Source organism: Bidens hawaiensis, unplaced genomic scaffold (genome assembly GCF_021521415.1).
Source record: "Bidens hawaiensis isolate Kalapana, Puna unplaced genomic scaffold, B.hawaiensis_p1.1 tig00000512_1, whole genome shotgun sequence".
NCBI lineage: Eukaryota > Viridiplantae > Streptophyta > Magnoliopsida > Asterales > Asteraceae > Bidens > Bidens hawaiensis.
In genome coordinates, this window is record NW_027491033.1 from 890,706 (window position 1) to 913,346 (window position 22,641).

The 22,641-nt window shown below is 34.6% G+C and overlaps 3 protein-coding genes across 3 annotated transcripts in view; 2 read left to right on the forward strand and 1 right to left on the reverse strand.

Moving 5' to 3' along the window:
* Positions 1-22,641, forward strand: part of LOC143632288 (glutamate dehydrogenase 2-like) — a 209,617-nt gene that overhangs the window by 117,045 nt on the left and 69,931 nt on the right. The gene's annotated exons all lie outside the window — the stretch shown is intronic.
* LOC143632062 (uncharacterized) lies at positions 5,582-10,771 on the forward strand. The gene is made up of 4 exons (XM_077100657.1): positions 5,582-5,914; positions 9,841-10,146; positions 10,225-10,323; positions 10,514-10,771. Exons 1-4 carry the CDS (start codon positions 5,582-5,584, stop codon positions 10,769-10,771), a joined length of 996 nt encoding a protein of 331 aa, XP_076956772.1.
* Positions 12,499-15,644, reverse strand: LOC143632071 (receptor-like protein EIX2). The gene has a single exon (XM_077100662.1). The coding sequence runs from the start codon at positions 15,610-15,612 to the stop codon at positions 12,499-12,501; it is 3,114 nt and encodes a 1,037-aa protein (XP_076956777.1). The 5' UTR covers positions 15,613-15,644.

Below are 22,641 nucleotides of genomic sequence, written 5' to 3' on the forward strand. Positions count from 1 at the left end.
GCGGTCCATCTGTTGAGGGATTCACCGGATAAAACCCGACCCCCACGCCCGCCAAACGGCACGACAGCGAGGAGCCGGTAAAACCGGGTGAGATCAGAGTTCGAACCCTGGCAAGCTAGGGTCATCCCTCATATCTCCCATATAAGTTGGTGGTAGTGAGGTTTGATCTCTCTACCTCTCACTTATAAAGTGAGTGCACTACCATTGAGCCACAACCAACTATTTAACCTTCTAAAGTGTGGACATCTACTATTTTCTATTTTTTTAACTAGCAAAGTTTTTCACCTAAAACTTTCCAACCTTGCATTTGCAAATATTTGCACCAACCATCTCACTTTTGAAAGAACAAAAACTATATTACTAGACCAACGTGTCATCTCTTTAATTAATTAATTCATTTATTTTCTTTATTATTTAAATTGAGCTTTATTTTTTTTGAAAATTTTATGAAATTTTTAGTATTTATAAACGAACTTGTAAACTTTTCAAAATCAAGATAGTTTAAGACTTTGTATTAAATTTTGCGAATTAAATATTAACTTATATAAACATGTTTATAAAATTCAAATTTTAATTTTCTAAAATTCAACAAATTATTTAAAATTTCAAACAAATATATCCCTTCTTAATTTTTTTTCCCTTAATTTTTACTTTAAATATAGCTCACTTTTTTCAATTTTTCTGTACACATATGTAATCATAATAATGATATACATTATGTAATATTCAACTATTCTTTTTAAAGATCTCAATTTCAAAATTTGATATTTCCCTTTAGTTAATAATATGTAAATATATCTAATTTGTTCATTATATAATATTTAGTTTTAGTGTTTATTTTTATTTATGCAATATGAAAAACAAAAGGTCTTATTATAACAATTTAAATTTTAAGTTTTCTAACTGCATACAAATATATAGATTTATATAGATTTAAATATTAGTTAACTGACAATAAATTTACGATTTGACAAGCATGGTTTCAAAACGGTGTATCTATCCGGTCTCATACTTGTTGATATCAAATTACTCAAAAATGTCTAGTATTAGATGCATCTTATTGGTTTCTTATATTACTCATTGAAATGATCAAATACAGTTCTTATCATTAATTTCTTTTTTCTATTAACTTATTACCAAGTAGAAATTAAATAAATAAGGCTTAAAAGTCACCATTAAAATTTGAAGGATGTCTTTCAAAATAGCTGAGTTGTTTATAGACCTAACCAATATGAATAGTCTTAAAAAGCCAAATATAGTTCAAGTAATCTATGATGATGTATATGTAAAGATTAAAAAGTCAATTCAAAATTTCCTAAACAGAGGTGCTAATGAAGAACCTTATACAATTTTTAATCTATATAAAAATAATAAAATTTAAAAAATGATGGCAATACAAGTATCACACATGTTTAGAGATAAAAGTATGATAGACATATTTTATCTATTATATAGAAAAAAAGACATGTCAAAACATTACAGATATAATGGGTTGAAAGTATAATAGTTATAAGCTTATTAAATTCTACATGTAGCATTTTAAAGCTATAGTCTATAGCGCTCGATTTTCTAACTACATCGAACAATATAAGTTTTTGAAAATTTCACTAGCCATCATTTTAGAGTCATACAACCCGATTGCTCATAAAAACAAGGTCATGTTGCATTTCTAGAAATTGAATTTTGTAATATAACATAATCTAGTTTCTTAGGCTATGTGTAGTGGATGGGCCTACAAATTGGGCGAATTGCGACACGCGGCGTCCAGTCAACAAATGGTAGGAATTTGTTTTTTGGGTGTAATGGTGTTGTAGGCTAATATATATATATATATATAGGGGTGGGTTAACGTACAATAATGGCTTATCGTACATTAGGTACGCGACATTCCAGAACGTTTGATTAAAACACGCGTGGTGGCAATTTCGTAAATAACCCAACAGTAGTTCGCGATCAAAATTCGTCGATTACAAATCAACTCTGATCCAAATTCGGAACTTGTCGCTCAATCTAATCCAATTTCTAAACTCTAATCACAGCTTACAGTATGAAATCTCAAAAGTCAAAAACCAAAATTGAAATAGAACGTCACTGAACATTAAAAATCTTCAGATTGATCAGAAATTGATGATTTAATCAACCGAATTGATGTGTAAGAGGCTTTAGAATCATCAATCGATTATGAAAATACAGATTAACACACTTAATTGAGCTATGATTAGGGTTCATGTTTAAACGTTCTACTCAAAGTTTATACGTTCTGACCAAAATAAACACCAAAATGATGATTTTAATCAATCGAATTGATGTGTAGAAGTATTTAGAATCATCAATCGATTAGGGGATTGCATAAATAACACACTCAATCGAGCTCTTATTAGGGTTCAAAATGTTATGTTTAAACGTTCTGAAATAAAACTGAAGACCTATAAACGTTCTGATACGTTCAATGAAGTTCTGGGTGTTAAAAAAATGAACATCTTTAAACGTTCTAATACTTTCAATGAAATTATGGGTGTTCAAAAATCATGAACATCTTTAAACGTTCTAAGAAGTTATGGGTGTTCAAAAAAGTTTAGAAGTTCTGAACTTCTAAATAGAACTTCTAAACTAACAAAAAAAAAAAAAAATTAAACACCTGAAGCTCAGAACTTCTAAACAGAACTTATAAACTAACAAATGTTAAATGTTGTGTTTTTTCACATGTTAAACCTTTAAACGTTCAGGCAAAAAAGTTTAAACGTTCAGGCAAAAGAGTTTAAACGTTCAGGCAAAAGAGATTAAACGTTCAGGCATAACCCACTAAAAATTGAAAAAATTAATCGACCGAATCTTCAAATTGATGATTAGTTAGATCAATTTAAAGGTTAATTGATGAATTAATTCATCAATTTCAATTTTAATTTCAATTTTATTAAAATATTAATATACCTGTGAACAAATAATAGACGACGATGTATGATGATTGTGGATGGTGGCTTCGACAATGGACGAAATAGTTGTACGATGAAGATTGCTGAATAGTGATGATGAAGGTGGACGGAATCGATGGGAGCAGTGGATCAGATTTGACGAAAATTACAAAATTGCCATCGCGTTAAATTGAAGATCGACGGGTATACGAGTCGCGTACGTATTGTATGATAAACCATTATTGTATTGGATCCTTTATCTATCTATATATATATATATACACCACACACAAACATATATAATAATAATATTTAATTATTATTTTCACCACATTTCGCCCGACAAATAGTTGGCGCCCTCCTTTATCGGCCCACATTTCGCCGCGGGGGGGGGGGGGGGGGGTTGGAGGTGTAGCCTCTATCGTTCAAAAATTAGCCCACTACGGGTGGCCTTGGTGAAACCGAGAAAAAAATTACACAAATGGTCCACGTGAACCACATGATTTGATCATATTGCAAGTTTGGTATCTAGTTTTTAATAATTGCAAACTCAGTCTACATTTATGAGTGGTTTTAGCAATTCAAGGATATGACCCGTGAAACCCTTGGACTCGACACACCAAACCCATGAAGCATAGTTGCAAACATATTAAGGGTTGGATCATGGGTTGGTAATTAAATTATCCTAGAATTTTATTTATTTATTTATTTTTTTAACAAACTGTATGCTACCACTATTGCATATGGAGTTTTAAATTAAATTCCAATGTTTCCCCTTAGCAATTTAACTCACAAGTATTAATTACTACAAATCCGTCAATTTGAGACGATGTATCTTTGGCATTTAATTTTGTACATATTAACTTTCTTAGATCAAAAGTGTACTGACTACTGAGCCCAATTTTTGACTTTGAAATACACTACCAGTTCCAGTTTCTTTTTGAACTTGGCGATCATAAAGATTAAAGATATAAACAGTTTGAATCACTTACATTTTCTATTTCAAAGCATCAAATGATTCAAGTGACGTTCAATTGAATCTCGTTGCTTATCCCGATTTTGTTGTACTGGATAACGATGTCCAAGACAAGTATTGCACCAGATTAACTATCAATCGTTCGAATCAATCACCAAACTAGACTAAAGTGAATGAACTCGAATGTTAACTCGAATCCTGATTTTCTAGTGTGTCGTTTTACCAAATCGAGCCATTTAAAGTGATTTCAGTTTTGTAAATTCAATTTCAATCTTTCTGAATTAATAAATAACAATTTTACAATAAACAAGCTAAGCATGACAAACATATATACATTTTTGAGAAAAAAAAATACGGCGAAGAACTGAGCTACAAACTTGCTATACTCCAAAATAACATTTGCATAGAAAACAAAGATGGTATGCTTGTTTATCCAAACACTACAGTTATCTGCCAAAAATAAACAACAGACAGATAAATTATCAAATTGAGCTATCACAAATACATATGCATATAGAAATATAACTTAGTTATAAATTACACACACAAACTTACAGCAACCGAAAATGAAGTCCTAAAATAGAAGCAAAATTGCAGAATTTAATTTGGCATGATTCGAACACAAGAGAGCCTATAAATCCTATAAAGTGATCGTCAGATGATTCTAATTATCACGATCTTGAGAAGCTTAGAAAACCGAAACTAATGGTGCAAACAGTTCATGATTTTGCTCCTGACTGGGAATCTAAGAAGTTGACTGAATGCCATTGAAGAATTTAAGAAAAGTTAACTCAATTCTTGTAAATAATAAACTTGGTTGCTTGAAGCCTAATAAGTTTGTTAGAGCCCATATTGGTTCTACTGGCACAAGACCACCAACTGGTAAAGTTATGTTATGGATCCCACACGCTCAAACAATGGTTAGACCAAAAACCCAAAGTCACCACCACCATTGTTAATGTGATGAAGCCATTGAAGCTATTAGATAATGTAGACAATTTTGGAAGATGAATTCTCGGTATTCGGAGGAAAATAAACTCAAAAGCACGAAACATGCAGAATTCATGAGGAACAAAACTTTATTTAGGTCAAAGTCTGCCGGAAAGGTTAAAATTTGGACCCTTCAAAGGAGGGTCATGATCAACAAACGAGGGTCACCACTGCCATTGAGAAACTTATCAAGAAATAAGAAAATGTTGATTCAAACATTAGGAGGTTGACTTCAAATGGTGAAGATAAAAGGTTTCAACCCAAATAATTGGGCAACAACAAATCTTCTTTTGGCTCAAAGGAAGGTGAGGCCAAAAAAGTCAGAAGTCACAATAGACCTTCTATCGAGTAAGGAACACACGAAATGTGAAAAGATCAAAGAAGCAATGTGTGTTTTTATCAAGTCTGCCCCCAACTTTTGCAAGAAAATAAATTGAAGATAAAGAGAGAAAAGATTGCTCACTTCCTTTGGAGGCAGTCAAATTAACGAAACAAATGCTGAAATGGATGGAGTCTGTAAAGAGCTTAGGCCCCATATGTGGTGTACAAATTGGGGATAAGTTCAAATACCGGGCACAACTAAAGATGATATCGGTCTTCACTGCCAACTTCAATCGGGTATTATACCAATATTGAAGGAAAAAACTTGGCAATAAGTATCGTTGACTCTCATCGGTACGCAAATAAGACCGGATCTGCTGATATGTTGATATATTATGGTGATGGTGGTCTAAAATTCTTAGGGCCCAAATCGCTACCAGAAGATCAAGAACTTAAACTCGGTAATCTGGCGTTGAAGAACAGTATGGATGAGAAAACTGTAATCCGAGTGATTAAGAAGCTTGAATTTTATAAGGATGAGGTGTTTGTGTATGATGGTTTGTATGATGCAAATCATTATAGACAAACAAGAAATGAAGATGGCAGGATTGTGTTTGGGTTTCATTTAAATATATTAACTAGACAGCCTGCAATTGACCATGTATTGAATGCTAGCTGTTACACACAAACATATGGTAAAGTGCAGGTTGCCGAGGTACTATATTTAAATGTAACTTCAACTTGATCTTGTCTTCTTTATTTTTTTATTGTGTACAATGATTCACAACATACATACCATCATGCACAAACACCTCATTCTTATCAAACCCTTCAAGTTTCTTTATCACTGAATCACGTTTCTCTCATCCATAATGTTCTTCAAAGCCAGGTTACCATGTATAAGTTTTCGATCTTCTGATAGCAATTTGCGCCACAAGAATCCAAAGACTAGCCTAACCACAATATATCAGCATATCAGTTGATCCGGACTCATTTGCGTACAGATGCGAGTCAACGATACTTATTGCCAATTTTTTTCCTTCAATCTTGGTATAATCAATACCCGATTGAAGTTGGCAGTGAAGACCGATCATCTTTAGTTGTGCCCGGTATTTGAACTTATCCCCAATTTTTACACCACATATGGGGCCTAAGCTCTTTACAGGCTCCATCCATTTCAGCATTTGTTTGACTAACTTGACAACCTCCACAGGAACCCTATTCGTCTCTCACTATATCTTCAATCTGTTTTCTCGCAAAAGTTGTAGGTAGACTTGAACGGTAATACTTATTGCTTCTTTGGTCTTTCCATGTTTCGTGTGTTCCAAACGCGATACAGTATTCGTTTTGACTTCTGACGTTTTGGCCTCACTTTCATTTGAGCAAAAGAATGTTTGTTTCTGCCCAATTATATGGGTTGAAACCTTTTATTTTTTCCATTTAAAGCCAACTTTCTAACATTTGAGGCAACATTCTTTGCATTCTTCAAATGTTTTCTCCTTGACACCTTGGTGGCGGTGACCGTTGATTGTTGGTCATGATCCTCCTTTATAGCGTCACAAAAATTGACCTTTTCAAGTAGGCTTTTACCCAAATGAAGGTTTTGTTCTTCCAGAATTCTGCATATGCATATTCAATGCATTTGAATTTCTTATCCTCCAAAAATGAGAGTTCAACTTCCAAATATTTGTGTCTACATTATCTAGAAGCTTCCCTGGCTCCTCATAGTAACAATGGTGTTGGTGACTTCCGAATTTGGGCACCACCATTGTTTGAACTTGCGCAATCCCTAACTTTTACTTTATCAATTGATGGACTTCAGACGGAAGAACCATTGGTTCTTCCAAATTCATTAGGATTCAAGCTACTGAGCTTATTATTCTCAAGATTTGAGTAAACATTTGTTGAGTTCTTCAAAGGCTTAGCGCCTCCTTTCATTCCCCAACGAGGAGGGAAATCATGAACCGCTTGCACCATTGGTTTCTGTTTTCTGCGTTTTTCTAGACCGCTATTGTTAGAATAATCCAACAATCGCTTTCTAGAAATTATAGGCTCACGTGAGTTCTTCAAGAACTGCATTCTCAAATCAGAAGTGTTACTTTGGTAAGAAATTTGAAGATTAAGAAGATTCATGAAAATGTAAACTAGAATTTCCAATTACAGATTTAAAATTTGAAACAACACATACAAACGTCCTACACATCGATTGCAGGAGAAAATCAAATCAGTTAACCCTGATTTTCAATGTTCACCGGCTTCTAACCGTCACAAATAGCAAAGTCTAATGATGAACTAATTAATTATTTTGATTTAAGAACATACTAACACAAAAAGTTCCTCATAAATACCCTTAGAAACTATAATCAAGCAATAAATAACAGATTTGTAGACAAACCTAATTGCAATTCATGTTTTTTGGTCTGGTGCATGGTGTATGATTTCGATAATTCAATCCAAAGTATAATGATGAACTGCCTATTTTGAATTAAGAACAAATTTACGCAATAAAAACCTCATGAATTCCCTTTAAAGCCACAATCAAGAGAGAAATAATGGATTGTAAGAAAACCTAATCGTTATACTCGTTTTTTACGACTTCAGTTAGACAACAATGGAGTAATCTTGACCATACACGATTGTTAATAATCGATTTCAATGCCCAGACTCAATCATACCAAAGTTATCAAATTATCAGTTAAATCAAATCAGTACATGAATAAAGGTAAAAGGCGAAAATTTAACAATATATTTATGAATACTGGTCAACGATTCAATCCTATAAAGATATGTATGCATCAAATTTAGAGTAAAGATTAAAATCAAAGGGATATGGAGAATGCTTACCGTAACTTTGGGGGATACTTCGTGTGAGGACGATGGCGAACGGTTATGCCGCTGTGGTGATTGTAGTGGTTGCGGGTTTCCAAAAAGTAAGCCTTGGTATTTATAACCGATTTAAATGCTTAAGGGTGTTAACGGATTCATTTCAAAATTTATTCATTTACCTAACGGATAGATTTTAAAATTTAATTTGAATGCTTAAGGGTGTTAACGGATACATTTCAAAATTTATTCAAATTTGTAACGGATACATTTCGAAAATTTTTCAATTTTGTAATAGACACATTTCAAAATTCTATTATGTATATTATCATAAAATCAATATTATTTGATCATTATTCATGCATTTCGATAAATTATGTAAGTAGCTAAGATATACATTTTAAAATTTATTCAATTAGCTAACACATATATTTAATTAATCTATCGTTTTCTTTAGAAGATATTCATATGCTGTACTCAACGTTAAATTCAAGTTTTTATGTGTTAAACAAGTTTGTCAGGAATTTACGAACTTTTGCTGGAATTTTTAGGATTTGGCCAGCATCTCATGAAATCTAACTGAAACTGACCGGAATCTTACCCATCACTAAATGGAAGCAAGGTGTTTTCCTTGTGCCTTGCATAAGGACCTAGGCGTCTGACCAAAGAACTTTTGACAACACAGGTAGCAACCCAACACCCCATGCCACCAAAGACAAAAAACTCGCATCTGACCAAAATGTATATATGGGGCGTTTTCGGAGTGTTGGGGGCTCTCTCGTTGAGTGAAAAACGGGTGTAGGGCACGGATCAATCAGTGTGTTAATTTATTTAATATTTATCTTAACCAATCACAATCACACTCTTTTCTTTTTCATGTGAAACTATTACACACTTTATGTGGATGCTTTATACCTACATGATAATAATGATGTGACGGGATGTTTTTCACTTTACGGTGGATCCTCTACGGATGCCCTCAAGTATTTTAAAGAATTCCATAGTCATAGTAAATGTACATTCAAATGAGTTATCAACATACAAAGGAGTTGAAGCAAGAATCTTGAAACCAATATACACCTTCTAGGATGTATAACCCTAATTAATTTTGTACACAACATCACATATCAAAGAATCAAACACAAATTTCCATGACAAAAACTCAAACAAATAAATTGACAACACATACACTACAAGAAATTTCACCTGATATGACGAACCCTATAGCAACGACGATTGTCGTTGCTAAATATCAAGTATAACAACGATTTGTCGTAGCAATAGAGTGTAACATAAATTTTCTTTTATGTTGCCTGTAACGACGACATATCGTAGCTTTATTGTTGAGCGGGAAAAGGAAAAAGATACCGCGAATGGAAAACGCTATAGCGACGATTTATTGTTGTTATAGGTATTTTCTTTTATAATTTTGATTTATTTTACTTCAAAATTCTGAAACTTAAAAATTGGTCAACCTATTACCACGATACATCATATCAATTAATATGTTTATTCTTATGTTAGCTACTAACAAATTTGGAAAAGGGGAATGCAAATTAATTGGTAAAACCTAGTCACCCGCCTGCACCATGAACTTTCTCCCTCCCTCGCACGTCGTACTCCGTCACCACCCTTTGCCACCGTCTGCCTCCACCGCCCTCTACATACTACAATGAGGCGCCACCATCTGCTGCCTTCTTCTGTCGTAGCCTAATTCTGCTAGTGAATGTACCTTCAAGTCTTCAACCTTCTTGTTTGGTTGAACCATTTCCCCCAATTAAACACTTTTTGTAGAGTTATTTTGATCTCGCCCCATAGATTAACTCACCACATTGGAGAAAAATAAACGATGGCATTAATAGCGATTGTGCTAATCGCTTCCGGGGTCTTAAAAGTAAATTTGGTAAACATTTCAAGAAAGTTGGAGGTAAAGAAGATTTGGAAAATTCAAGAAAGAAGCCTCATTCCTTAATTGACAAAAAAAAGTGGAACAAGCTTATTGATGACCTATTTCTTACTCCCGAGTATATTGAGCGCTCAGAACAAAACTCAATAAATAGAGCAAAACAATCTTACCCAAGTTGTGGTGGGAGTAGGCCGTATGCTCAAACAAGACACTTGGATGTAAGAAAAATTATTAGTATAATTTAAAGAAGTATTTACAACTTATTCAAATCTTAGTAATATTAATAATGTTTACAGTTGAAATCTACTGGAAAGACAAGTGAAATCGACAATTGGAGGTCAATGCACTTGAATGTGAAAGGTGGATGGGTTAACAACCGAGCGGCTCAAGATTGGGTAAGTTTGTTTGTTTATATTTTGATATATAATGTGTAAGATTGTAAGAATGGGTAGTTTTTTTTTAATTAAACCTATTACTGAAAAGGATTTGTTTTACCAATATGCTGTCCAAAGCTTGAAGCTACCAAATTTAGGATAACTTATAGTGAAGTTTGAAAGCAATTAGATTATAAATCTAACCATTTAGGACAAAATTCAAGAGGAGGTTAGTAGGATGCAAAGGGATGCGGGTGATGATAAGCCAATTGATGAGGTAGAGTGTCTTCAACGTGCACTTGGTTCTCGTAGTGACTGGGAACGAGGCATTGAACGAAAGCTGAAAAATTCATCAGCCAATAACGCGTCTGTGTACGAACCAACACCATCACAATGGGACACCATGCAACAACAAATGAGTCAATTGATCACCCGTGTTAATGAACTTGAAAAGAAAAAAGGTGAATGAGTAAAGATGTTGAAAATGAAAAAATGGATGTTGATGATGAAGATGATGAAAGCGAAGGCAATATGTGATTAGTTATGAACAATTTAGTGGCTTGTAGTATGATGATAATCTAAACAATTTGACGGTTTAAACGTTTGTAATTTAGGTTGTTTTATAATTTGTTGGTTTATGATTTTATTTGCTAAAAAATTTTGATTAATTAAAAAAATTGGAAAATTAATTAAAAAATCTGGGAAAAAACTTTTCTACCCTATAGCAACGACAAGTCGTCTCTTCAGAAGAACACGCTTTTAAAATATATTTTATATATAAATATCAGTAACGACGACTTGTCATATCTACAAAGTAAGTGTATATTATTATTTAATTACCCTATAGTGACGACATGTCGTAGCGATAGATATTTTTAATATTTATTAAATCTTTATTTTTATTACTGAAAATAGTTTGCGACGAGAGCCTATAGTGACGAGAAATTGTGGTAATAAGTGAACTCTAGCAACGACGTTATAGCGACGACTTCGAGACCTATAGCAACATCACTTAGGCAGCGACAAAGATTGAGACGAATTGTCGTCGCTAAAGGGTTAGGCAACGACAAGTCGCGGCTATAGGGGGTATAATTTTCGTCATATTAGGTGAAATTTCTTGTAGTGACATGAATGAGAAGATGTTCTATAAACGTGTTGCTGTTGTTTACTTCTTCAGTCCTAAATCACAAAAATAAATTTAGAGAAAAGTTGTGTCAAACCAAACAAACAAATCTATATATAACACTTCTTAGCTAAACAAATCCCCCAACCAACATTGACTCTTCTCCTGCCATTGACTATTGTTGACTTTTTGGTCAACGTTGACTTTATAAACCAGATTCCAAATCTCCAATTTGTTTTTTTTAATATCTTTCTGCTTTATCATCCATGGTCAGCATTATATTCCACTTAAACCAAAATCAAATGTCATTGATGAAGTTTATTTCCAAGATTGTTTCTTGGAGTAGCCCTAGTGATGTTTCCTCTTATCTGGACCTAAACCTCTGTGTGAGACCTGAGAGCCAATGCAATAATTGTAGAGAAAGTGTTAACACAAATAACTGAAATAAAATATAAACTAAGAAATATAGAGTTCATATATATTGTTGCAGTGAATCCATACATATTTAAAAATATTCTACATGTTTATGTGTCAACAAATTGATAAAGTCTACACATTTATATAAATTGTTTAGGAAAAAGAGTGTAAATTAAATTTCTTTTGGTTCACATTGTTTAAAAGAAAGATTATGTGAGTGACAAGCGATCCTATGTGAAAGAATATATTTTACGCTGAAACTGCCTTCACCACCACCAACAGCTACCAGCCGCCGCTCACCAGAAATCGGTAATCAGAGTTGAAGCAGTGTCCGGCGAGGGCATGGAAAAGAATTGAAGAAAAGGTTCAGGGTAGGGTGGGGTTAAAGTACTTATATAATAATAATAATAATAATAATAATAATAATAATAATAATAATAATAGAACAATCATTATTATTATTATTATTGTTTTTTATTCTCTTTTTAAGACAACTATATGAAAAGACAATATGCCCGTCAATTAACGATAAAAGTAGACGGAGTTAGCGAATTGTACAAAATTGGTAACAATTTGAAAACATAAAAGGTCCAATGTCAATAAGAAAATCTTTTGGATGTATTAATGTAATAGAAAAGTAAAATTCACGTTAAGACTTACGGAAGAATAAGAGAAAGATGAAATCCTGAAGCTTGAACCAATTTTTTTTCAAGAAAACGATAATATGCAACTCTCCATCGTCTGCTTATAAATATCGGGGCAAGGATGATCCAAAAACCAACAACCAATCCAGCAAGTGTAAGTATCACTAGGATCCAATCAAAATCATTAGGTTCATCATGTCCATCCATAGGCCCTTTGGTATCGCCATTATTTTGTAAGCATGCTGTAAGTGGATACCCACAAAGTGCATTTCCGGTGAAACAGGACTCGCTGAATGTGTGAAGCTGAGGACCTGTTGGGATTCTTCCTACTAGATTGTTGTGTGACACGTTTAACCAATTCAGAGCAGTTAGCCGTGACAGGCTCAAAGGAATATTTCCGCTAAGATGGTTCATTGACAGATCTAATGATTCAAGCTTTCCAATTTGATTGAACAAGTTGGGAATTGTTCCTGTTAAATCATTGTGTGACAAATTCAGAAACCGTAAGCCCAAAAGCCCGACTAGCTTATCAGGAATTGACCCTGAAAACTTGTTATCAGAAAGTTCTAATAATGTCACTAGATAAAGTATGGTGCTATATATGTAAGTATTTCCCTTTGTCACCAACGATGCAGCAATTATTGTAGTTCGGTACAGAACGATTGGACTGGAGGTCTCACTTCCAGAAATGACAGAGAAGTTTGTAAAGCATGTCGGTAGGTTCCCAGAAAGATCATTATGTTCAAGATCCAAAATCTGAAGAGAACTGAGATGACATATTTCATCTGAGATTTTACCTTCTAATTTGTTAGAACGAAGACTTAGAAGTCTCAGACTTGTACGACCACTCCTTAATGGTGATGGTATTTTCCCTATCAGTTCATTTCTTGCAAGCTCGATGACTACCAGGCTGGTGGAATCCAGTAACCATCGAGGTAAGTTGCCGGATAGCCTGTTATCATCCATATCCAGTGACCGTAATGAACAAACGTTTCCTAGAGATGATGGGATTATACCAGTAAATTGGTTTTTCTCTATGTTCAGAATGACTAGAGATTGCCAATTCATCCAACAATCTGACATAACACCTGACATGTTATTGTTTGCTATATTAAGAAATTCTAACGGTTGCGGTTCTTGAATACCGGAGCACAAGAACTGTTCTAGAGATCCTGAGATTCTATTGTTAGAAAGATCCAGGAATTTTGCTGTACTGAAATTACCAGGTAAATTACCATGTAAATGGTTGTTACTTAGATCTAGTGTTGCTTCAGGTGCAAAAGAAATAACATCTCCCAACTTTCCTTGAATGTTGTTGTGGGATATGTTCAAGTAATTTACACTAGGGAATGTAGTCCAAAACCAGCTGGGGATGGTGCCTGATATGTTTGCGTTGGCTACATCTAATACTTCTAACTCTGTTTGCGACTGAATCCATGATGGAAACTGAGGGCCTAAACAGCAAGAACTTGCTCTTAACATTCTGAGTCTAAAAGGTGGAATCCAATTGCTAGGATTTACCTTAAACACCAACTTGTTATCCCAAATTAACAAATACTCCAAGGCTGTTAGATTGGCAAAGTGGTTTTCGGTCAAAATACCCGTTAATGAATTGTGATCAAGAGTTAAAAAAGAAAGTTCATTGAGTCGTCCAATACTTTCAGGAAGGCTTCCATTCAACATATTGAACGAAAGATCCAGATGCCTCAATGATGATAAACCACCAATTGTATCCGGAATCAAACCAGAGAGTTGATTTGCATTAACTTCTAATCTCTGCAACAATGACAAACTTCCTAAAGAATCCGGAATGGTCCCAGTTAAGTTATTGTAAGAAAGATCAATCTGGATCAAATTTTTCAAATTTCCTAGTCTGTCTGGTAGTTGACCAATCAGGTAATTACCACGAAAAGCTAATAATCTTAGTTTAGGTGATTCACATTCACAAAATCTTTCAAGAAGCTCTGACACATTACCAAAAATATTGTTTGATAGTAGATTAAGGGTTGTAATGTTGCAAAGACTACTTAATGATTTAGGTATCTCCTCAACAATACCATTGAAAGATAAATCAACATATTCAATGAAAGACAGGTTCTGTAGGTTGCCTAGAATTGATGAAGAAATATCACACTCACTAACATCAAGGTGACGAAGATTACTTAGGCTAGACAATCCATTCAGTAAGGATGAAGAATTCACAAAAGTGTTACCTGAAACAAGAAGAGTCCTTAAAGAAGGCATGCTATGGAAACCACCAAGACTTCTAGGATTTACACCACTAATAGAGCAACCAGATAGATCTAATAAAGCTAAATTACGGAGGCTAAAAATCCACCCAGGCAACATACTGTCAAAGCTGTTATGTGAAAGATCTAGGACAACAAGGGATGTAAAACTAACCGTAGCTGGATTACTATGTAACCGATTTAACCCACACCGAGAAAAATGAAGCTCTAGCAAAGAAGTGAGGTTGCTGACTACCGGAAACCAATCTGAAGCTTCTTTGAGGTTGATGCCACCCATATCAAGGTATTGCAACCCTTTAAGATTCTTTAGCCATGCCATACTATTAGAATGAAGACTACCGTAAAGAGGATCATCATGAAGGTCAAGGACGCGCAATGCTGATAGATTTCCAAGTTGGTGAGGAAGTTCCCCACTGAAACCCGAGTATGAAATATTAAGATGTATAAGATTTTGGAAAGAACCAATGAATCCTGGAATCAAGTTGTTGCCAAAAGCATTACAGCTCAAGTCGAGGTGTCTGAGCTGTAACAGTTTGATCACCGAAGGACTAATGGTTCCTCCTAACATTTCTTCATCTTCGATGTAATATGGTCCATCACAATCACCCTGAAGGTGAATCTCGTGTACGTGACCCGTGATATTGTCGCAGAACACACCGGACCAGCTGCAGCAGTCTTTGCCTACCCAAGAAGATAGACGGTTTGCCTCGTCAGTGTGGTTGTTCTTGAGATCAATAAGAGCTTGTCGTTCCATGGGTATGCATAGAATAGGATCTGAGTTTTGATTACAAAAACATATGCTGAAAAGTGACGAAACCAAGACAAACAATAGGCAAAATGAGGAAAAAGATAAAGGATGAAGTGTGAGAGTCTTCATTGGAGTGATGATAAAGGGTGATACAATATGATATATATATATATATATATGTTACATGTGAGGGAAGGGTGATGTGGTCTTGACTAAGGATGTGTTTGGGATTCCTTATTTTCTTCTCCTTATAACTTATTGTGATAGAATAAGTTATTTTTGTGTTAAAATAGTGTTTGGCAATACAAAAGTCCTTTTCCATTTCTCCTTATCTCCTAGGCTAAACTATAAGCTTTCAATAAGTTCGGATTTCCCAACTTATCTCCTTATCAATATCATACTTCCCATTACACTCTCATCAACCCAGCCCCATCTGCAACGCTCCTACTGCTCTATCACACATGTATCTATGGGTTTGCTTGCTGCCTCTACGATTCAAAACCCCAAAACCTCTCATATCTGCACTCTCTCTACAGCTCGCTTGGATGTTAGGTATGCTTGTTGATTTTAGTTCCAGTTGTTTCTAATTTTAGAGATCCGATTGGGGTTTTCTATCAAGTGTATTTTTGATTGTTGTAATGTAGAGTTTTATATTTAGGACTTTATTTTGTTGGCTTTTGAGGTCTATGTCCATTGATTTCATACATTCTGGAAATTTATTTTATCCAATTCATATCATTATACCTCTGTATGAGCATTAGCTAATCAACTATATTAATCGTTATATATTTTTTATTTTGTTGCTTCAATTCATAGAGAGGCCAGATGAGTTAGCTGTTGCTTCAATACATAAATGTCCTTTTTAGTCATTTTACATCAATAAGTTAAGCCAAACATTTTTTAAGAAATAACTTATTATCTTATGTTAATCCAAACACTTTTTTGGAAACTCCTTATTGAAAAACCATAAGACCTTTTTACCTTATCACAAAAAGACCTTTTCCCTCTAAATAAGGAATCCCAAACACACCCTAATTCAAATTTTTTTTCATAAATGCTTCCGTGGAGACAATTTTAACTTTTAACAAAAAGCCACTGTTGACTATTTCAACCTTTTTTAAGTTCCTGTGTGGACTTGAAGACTTTTAACAAAAAGTACCGTTGACTGATTCAACCTTTATTTCTTAGATTCCTACGTGGACTTGAAAGACTTTTAACAAAAGCACTTGTTTTTAAACTAATAAATTATAAAGAGAATGAAAAGATGCCTTGTGTAATTTAAAAAAGAAACAATGACTAACCTTACATACTTTTTTTTGGAAAGGGGACGGAAGCTGTGGAACCCAGCAAAAGATTATATTATTAAAAGAATTCAAACAAAGAAGTATATAGATGTAGGACTATACAAGTGGTCTTTCTAGAACATACAACGTACTTTAACTAAAATGGTATAACCGATGAAGACATTGTTATTAGTTTTATCAGTTTCTTAATTAGATATTTGAACAAAGAGTTATCAAACACTCGTATATAGGGGTGGCTCGCAAATGTGATCCATAAGGGTTTATGTGAGTTTTAGTAAAATGTATAATGGATTAGAATTGGTCACACTAAAAAAAAACTAAAATAAATTAGAAATGGCCGAGATATCAAAACTCCTCATAAAAAATCAAAAAATATAATTAAAAAAAATTTGTAACTCAAAAAATAAATCAAAAACTAAAATAGTAAAAAAATTAAAAAGTTTCTTCTATCATCCTTATTCCGAAAAAAAAACCTCTTGAAAAATGTCACCCATTTTGACTCATTCCAACTTTTCTCTTCCTTTAGTTTGACTCATTTTGAGGAACTATGCATTTATTTAAACTCATACCAATTCTTACGGGGTCACATTTGCCACCCCTACTCATAATTATATAAGTCAGATTTAGATCAATGTATAAAAAGCTTTAATAGCACAAGACAAGAAATGCAACGCAACAAACGACTTCTGATTGGCCTTAAAATCTTTAAATCAACGCAAAATTATTTTTCACCAGGTGTGGTTCTAAATTGTGATGCGCATTTCATCAAACACGTGTGCAAACACAAAAATAAAAAAGAACACAATTCAAGAACATCGTCATCTTACTCAGTAATTCCATCAATAACAAAGCTATGGTAGGATATGAGGAGGGTAAGATGTAGACAACCTTACCTCTATCCCGTAGGGATAAATAGGCTGCTTCAGGTGAGACCCGACTCGATAGTAGTTTTGCATCACATAAGTCACATAACACTCAACCATTGGGACACCGGCTCATTGGTGCATGTACGTTTGTCTTTCAGCCATTAACATCAGCACATGATGCCTGATTAACCTTCCGCCATTGTTAACGTTATTTTCACGAAATTAGTAAAATAACGTCAAAATTGGTGCAATTTCACTTTTGCCCACCCGATGGCCCTCACATATATACATTATATGCGCCCCCCGCAACCAAGGCGTATAAGACAATTCAAGAACCTAATATAGCAAATCAAAGAAAGTTGGTGGAATGCTTAACATAAAATATAGCATAATCGATGTCAGCAAGAAAATTAACTTACTAGAGAAATAATGATAATGTTGTGTCATACGTTGGAGGCTGTTGTGACCTTAATTTGACACAACGATGATAATGATATGTGATTTAATGGAATGATTACAAACTAGAAGAGGGGGTGGGAAAATCATATTATAGTGGTAGATGGGAGAAGAAGATACACACAAATCATTCATCATGTTAATTGGGCTGGTTGGGCTCGGGTATAGTTCATTACAGAGGTGTTGACCGAACATAACATAACATAACAAAACAGAACACAAAACAGACCTATGCAATTACGGACCTTTGCAAAAGTAATGTCTCCTGACTTTCCTTGAATCTAATTGTGGGATATGTTCAAGTAATCTACACTGTCGAATGTAGTCCAAAACCAATTGGGGATGGTGTCTGATATGTTTGTGTTGGCTACATCTAATTGTGTTAAGTTGTTTGTGACTGAATCCAAACTGAGGGTCTAAACTGCAAGATTTTATTCTAAAACCGTAGAGTTTGAAAGGTGGGATCCAGTTAACATATAGCTTAAACACCAACTTGTTCTCCGCAATTACCAAATACTCCAGGGCCGTTAGATTGGCAAAGTGGTTTTCAACCAGAGTACCGAGTACCTGTTAACGAATTAGTTGACCAATCACGAACCAAATTACGACAAGGCATTTGTATTATATATGTTAAATCGTGCTATCCTCATTAAATACAAACTATCCAAAGTATATGCATATGTTAGCTGGAAAATCCGTAAATCAGTCATCCAAAAATTAATGGGTCATGGGTAACAAGTTGTCAAAGATTGACCGAGTCAGGTGGCGGTGGACTTGGATTGATGCTAAAGAAAAGGAAAGATGGGTTTTTATCTGAAATTTGGGAAGAAACTGATTTCTGTTATTTAAATCAAAGAAGCTGTACAAGCCCTAATATATCCACTAACTGTCATCTAACAAACTGATTAACTAATTAACAATTAGTACTAACTAATTGAATACAAGGGTAAAAAAGGAAAACTGTAAGAGAAGTCAACAAGTAATAGTCAACACCCCCTTCAAGTTGGTGGTGTTAAAACACCCAACTTGTCTAATAATTCTCGGTGTTGTGGGCTAGCAAGACTCTTAGTAAAACTATATGCAACTTGATCATGAGTCCGAGTATGCGATAAGGAAATTAAGCTTTCTTGTAACTTTTCTCGCACAAAATGGCAATCGATCTCAATATGTTTAGTGCGCTCGTGAAAAACCGGATTCTTTGCAATGTAAATTGCCGCTTGACTATCACACTTAACGGGAATAGGTGTGACTTTAGGTACATTAAGCTCATGTAGTAAACGAGTCAACCAAGCTAATTCAGCCGTGACCCGTCTCATTGATCGGTATTCTGCCTCGGCTGAACTCAAAGCAACAGTAGGTTGCTTCTTGGACTTCCAAGAGATTGGGCATCCACCAAGCGAAATGAAATATCCACTGACTGATTTGCACGTGTTTGGACATGAAGCCCAATCACTATCACAATAAGCATGAAGATCAAAATGAGAGGAATCATTAAAAAATAATCCTTGGGAAGCAGAACTTTTGACATAGGCTAAAGTGTGTAATGTTGCGTTCCAATGAAGAACCCAAGGATCTTGCATAAACTGACTTAGAAACTGAAGCAAAAGCCAAATCTGGACGTGTATGAGTTAGGTAATTTAATTTTCCCACCAGCTGCCGATATTGTAATGGATCTGAAACTACCTCCCCATCATTAGCTTTTAGTTGTAAGTGAACTGGTAAAGGAGTTGAAACTGTTGGAAGTTCATGTTCGTTGAACTCAACTAACAAATCATTAGCAAATTTCCTCTGGGTCATAATTACCCCATTAGAAAGTTTTAAAATTTCCATTCCAAGAAAATAATTGAGGAAACCAAGACCCTTAATCTTGAAAGTAGAATGAAGATGATCTTTCAGAGCCGAAATTTCTTCATTATCATTCCCGGTGACCAAAATATCATCGACATACACTGCAACATGGACAGTAGAGCTACCCATTGATTTAATGAATAATGAGTAATCATTAGTTGATCAAACATAGCCTTTGGATTTTAGAACAGTTGACAGTTTCCCATACCATTGTCGAGATGCTTGTTTTAAGCCATAAAGAGATTTTTGCAACTTCAAAACTTGATCAGGTGGAAGATCCATACCAGGAGGAGGAGTCATATAAATTTCTTCATCAAGGTCACCATGCAAGAATGCATTGTTGACGTCTAATTGGTACAATGGCCACTGTAATTTTGTAGCTATGGCAATGAGACTACGAATAGTAGTCATTTTAACAACGGGTGAGAACGTTTCATTGTAATCGAGACCAGGTTTTGAGTATCACCCCGAACAACTAAACGAGCTTTGCATCTTTCCACACTACCATTAGCATTATATTTAATCTTGTAGACCCATTTGCACTTGATTGGCTTCTTACCCAATGGAAGACCAACCACTGACCAGGTGTGGTTGTCTTGAAGGGCTTGAAACTCTTTATCCATTGCATCACGCCAAGAAGAATGCATAACAGCTTGTTTATATGTTTTTGGTTCTTGTAAAATATCAAGATTGTGAACAAAGTTTTGACTGGAATCAGCTAACTCATTAAAGGGAACATGAGAAGTGACTGAACAAGCATTGGAGATTGTATGACAACAATCATGAATAGTATGCACATTATGACATACATAATTATTCAAATAAGCAGGAGGAACAGATTGTCTTGAGGATTTTCGAAGAGGAACAGAAGAATTGGATGAGTTAGGAGGAACAAAAGAAGATGAAACAAGACCAGGAGATAAAGGTGAGGAAGAATTGTGTGATGACAAATGAGAAGTGTCTGAATTATTAATAACGGGATCGTCAAAAAAAATTCCAAATTATCAATTGAGGGAAAAAGATGAGATGATGTAGAAGATGTAATGGAGGGAAATAAATGTTCAAAAAACACCACATCCCTGGAAACAAAAACAGTTTGAGTATGCAGATTATACAACTTATAACCCTTTTTGCCAATGGGATAACCAACAAATAGACAAGGTAGTGCTCTAGGTTTGAACTTATCTCTTCCATGTGCAAGAGTGGATGCATAAAAAAAGGTAGCCAAAAGCCTTTAAATGATTGTAAGTAGGAACTTTATTTGTCAATATTTCATACAGAGTCTTACCCTCAAGAAGAGTAGTAGGAAATCGGTTAATCAAATAGGTTGCTGTGAGCACACAATCTCCCCAAAATTGAAGTGGAAGATTTGATTGAAAAAGCAAAGCTCTAGAGGTTTCTAACAGGTGCTTATGTTTACGCTCAACAACTCCATTTTGTTGAGGAACTTGGACACAACAAGTTTGATGCAAAATACCTTTACTAAGGAAGTATTCAGCCTGTTTATGACCACTACCAAGTTCAAAAGCATTATCAGATCGAATGCATTTAACTTTTGCATTAAATTGAGTAGCAACCATTTCTACAAAGCCTTGAAGAACAGGAAACGCGCCTGCTTTGGTAGCCAACAGATGGGTCCATGTGGTTCGACTAAAGTCATCCACAATGGTTAGAAAATATTTGTAACCACTATATGTTGAAGTATGATATGGACCCCAAATGTCAATATGTATAAGATCAAATATTGCAGTAGATGATCTATGACTATGTGGAAAAGGTAAACGCTGTTGTCTAGCCTTAGGACAAATATGACACTGATCAATAGAAGACAAAGATGTATTAGACAACACACTTAATTGTTTCATCTTATAAGAAGGTAAATGACCAAGTCTACTATGCCATACATTACTGTTTACAACAGAATTACAAAGAGAAGTAGTAAACAAATTCGAACGATTACAACTGAAATGAGTATTGGGTGCTTTGAAAATGTAGAGCCCATTCAAAAGATCACCAAGAACCAGTGGCTTCTTCATTGAAGGGCCCTGTAAAATGCAACGTTTGTTAGAGAAATATACTATTCCTTTAGTATCATCACAAAGTTTTGGGATTGAAAGAAGATTGTGTTTGAAATCTGGAACTAGAAGAACATTAGGAAGGGACAAATTTTGACTAAAACAAACAGTCCCATATTGATGAACATTGAGAGAATGACCATTAGAAAGACCAATGGAAAATGGTTTTGAAAAAGATTTTAGATTTGTAAACAACCTAATATCATGACACATGTGATCACTGGCACCCGTATCAATGATCCAATTTGAGTGGAATTTTGATGAGTTGCAAGTCATCATACCTGCAAAATTAGCATAGCTAATGGATGACGCAGGCTGTGTGATAGACTCCTTAGGCAAGTGAGTTTTCTGCAAAAGTTGCATCAGTTCATGATATTGCTCTGTTGTGATTGAATGACCAGAAGACGTTTCCTGAGAACTCTTAGAGGCAAATGGATTATAATACGCTTGATCAGATGTCTCTCTTTCATTTTCCACCATATTAGCAGTACCTCTTTTGGACTTAGTAAACTTAAAATCCTTAGGAAATCCAATAAGCCTATAGCATTTACTTGCATGATGTCCATTTCGTTTGCAATTTGAACAAGGAACTGTTTTCTTGTTATCATA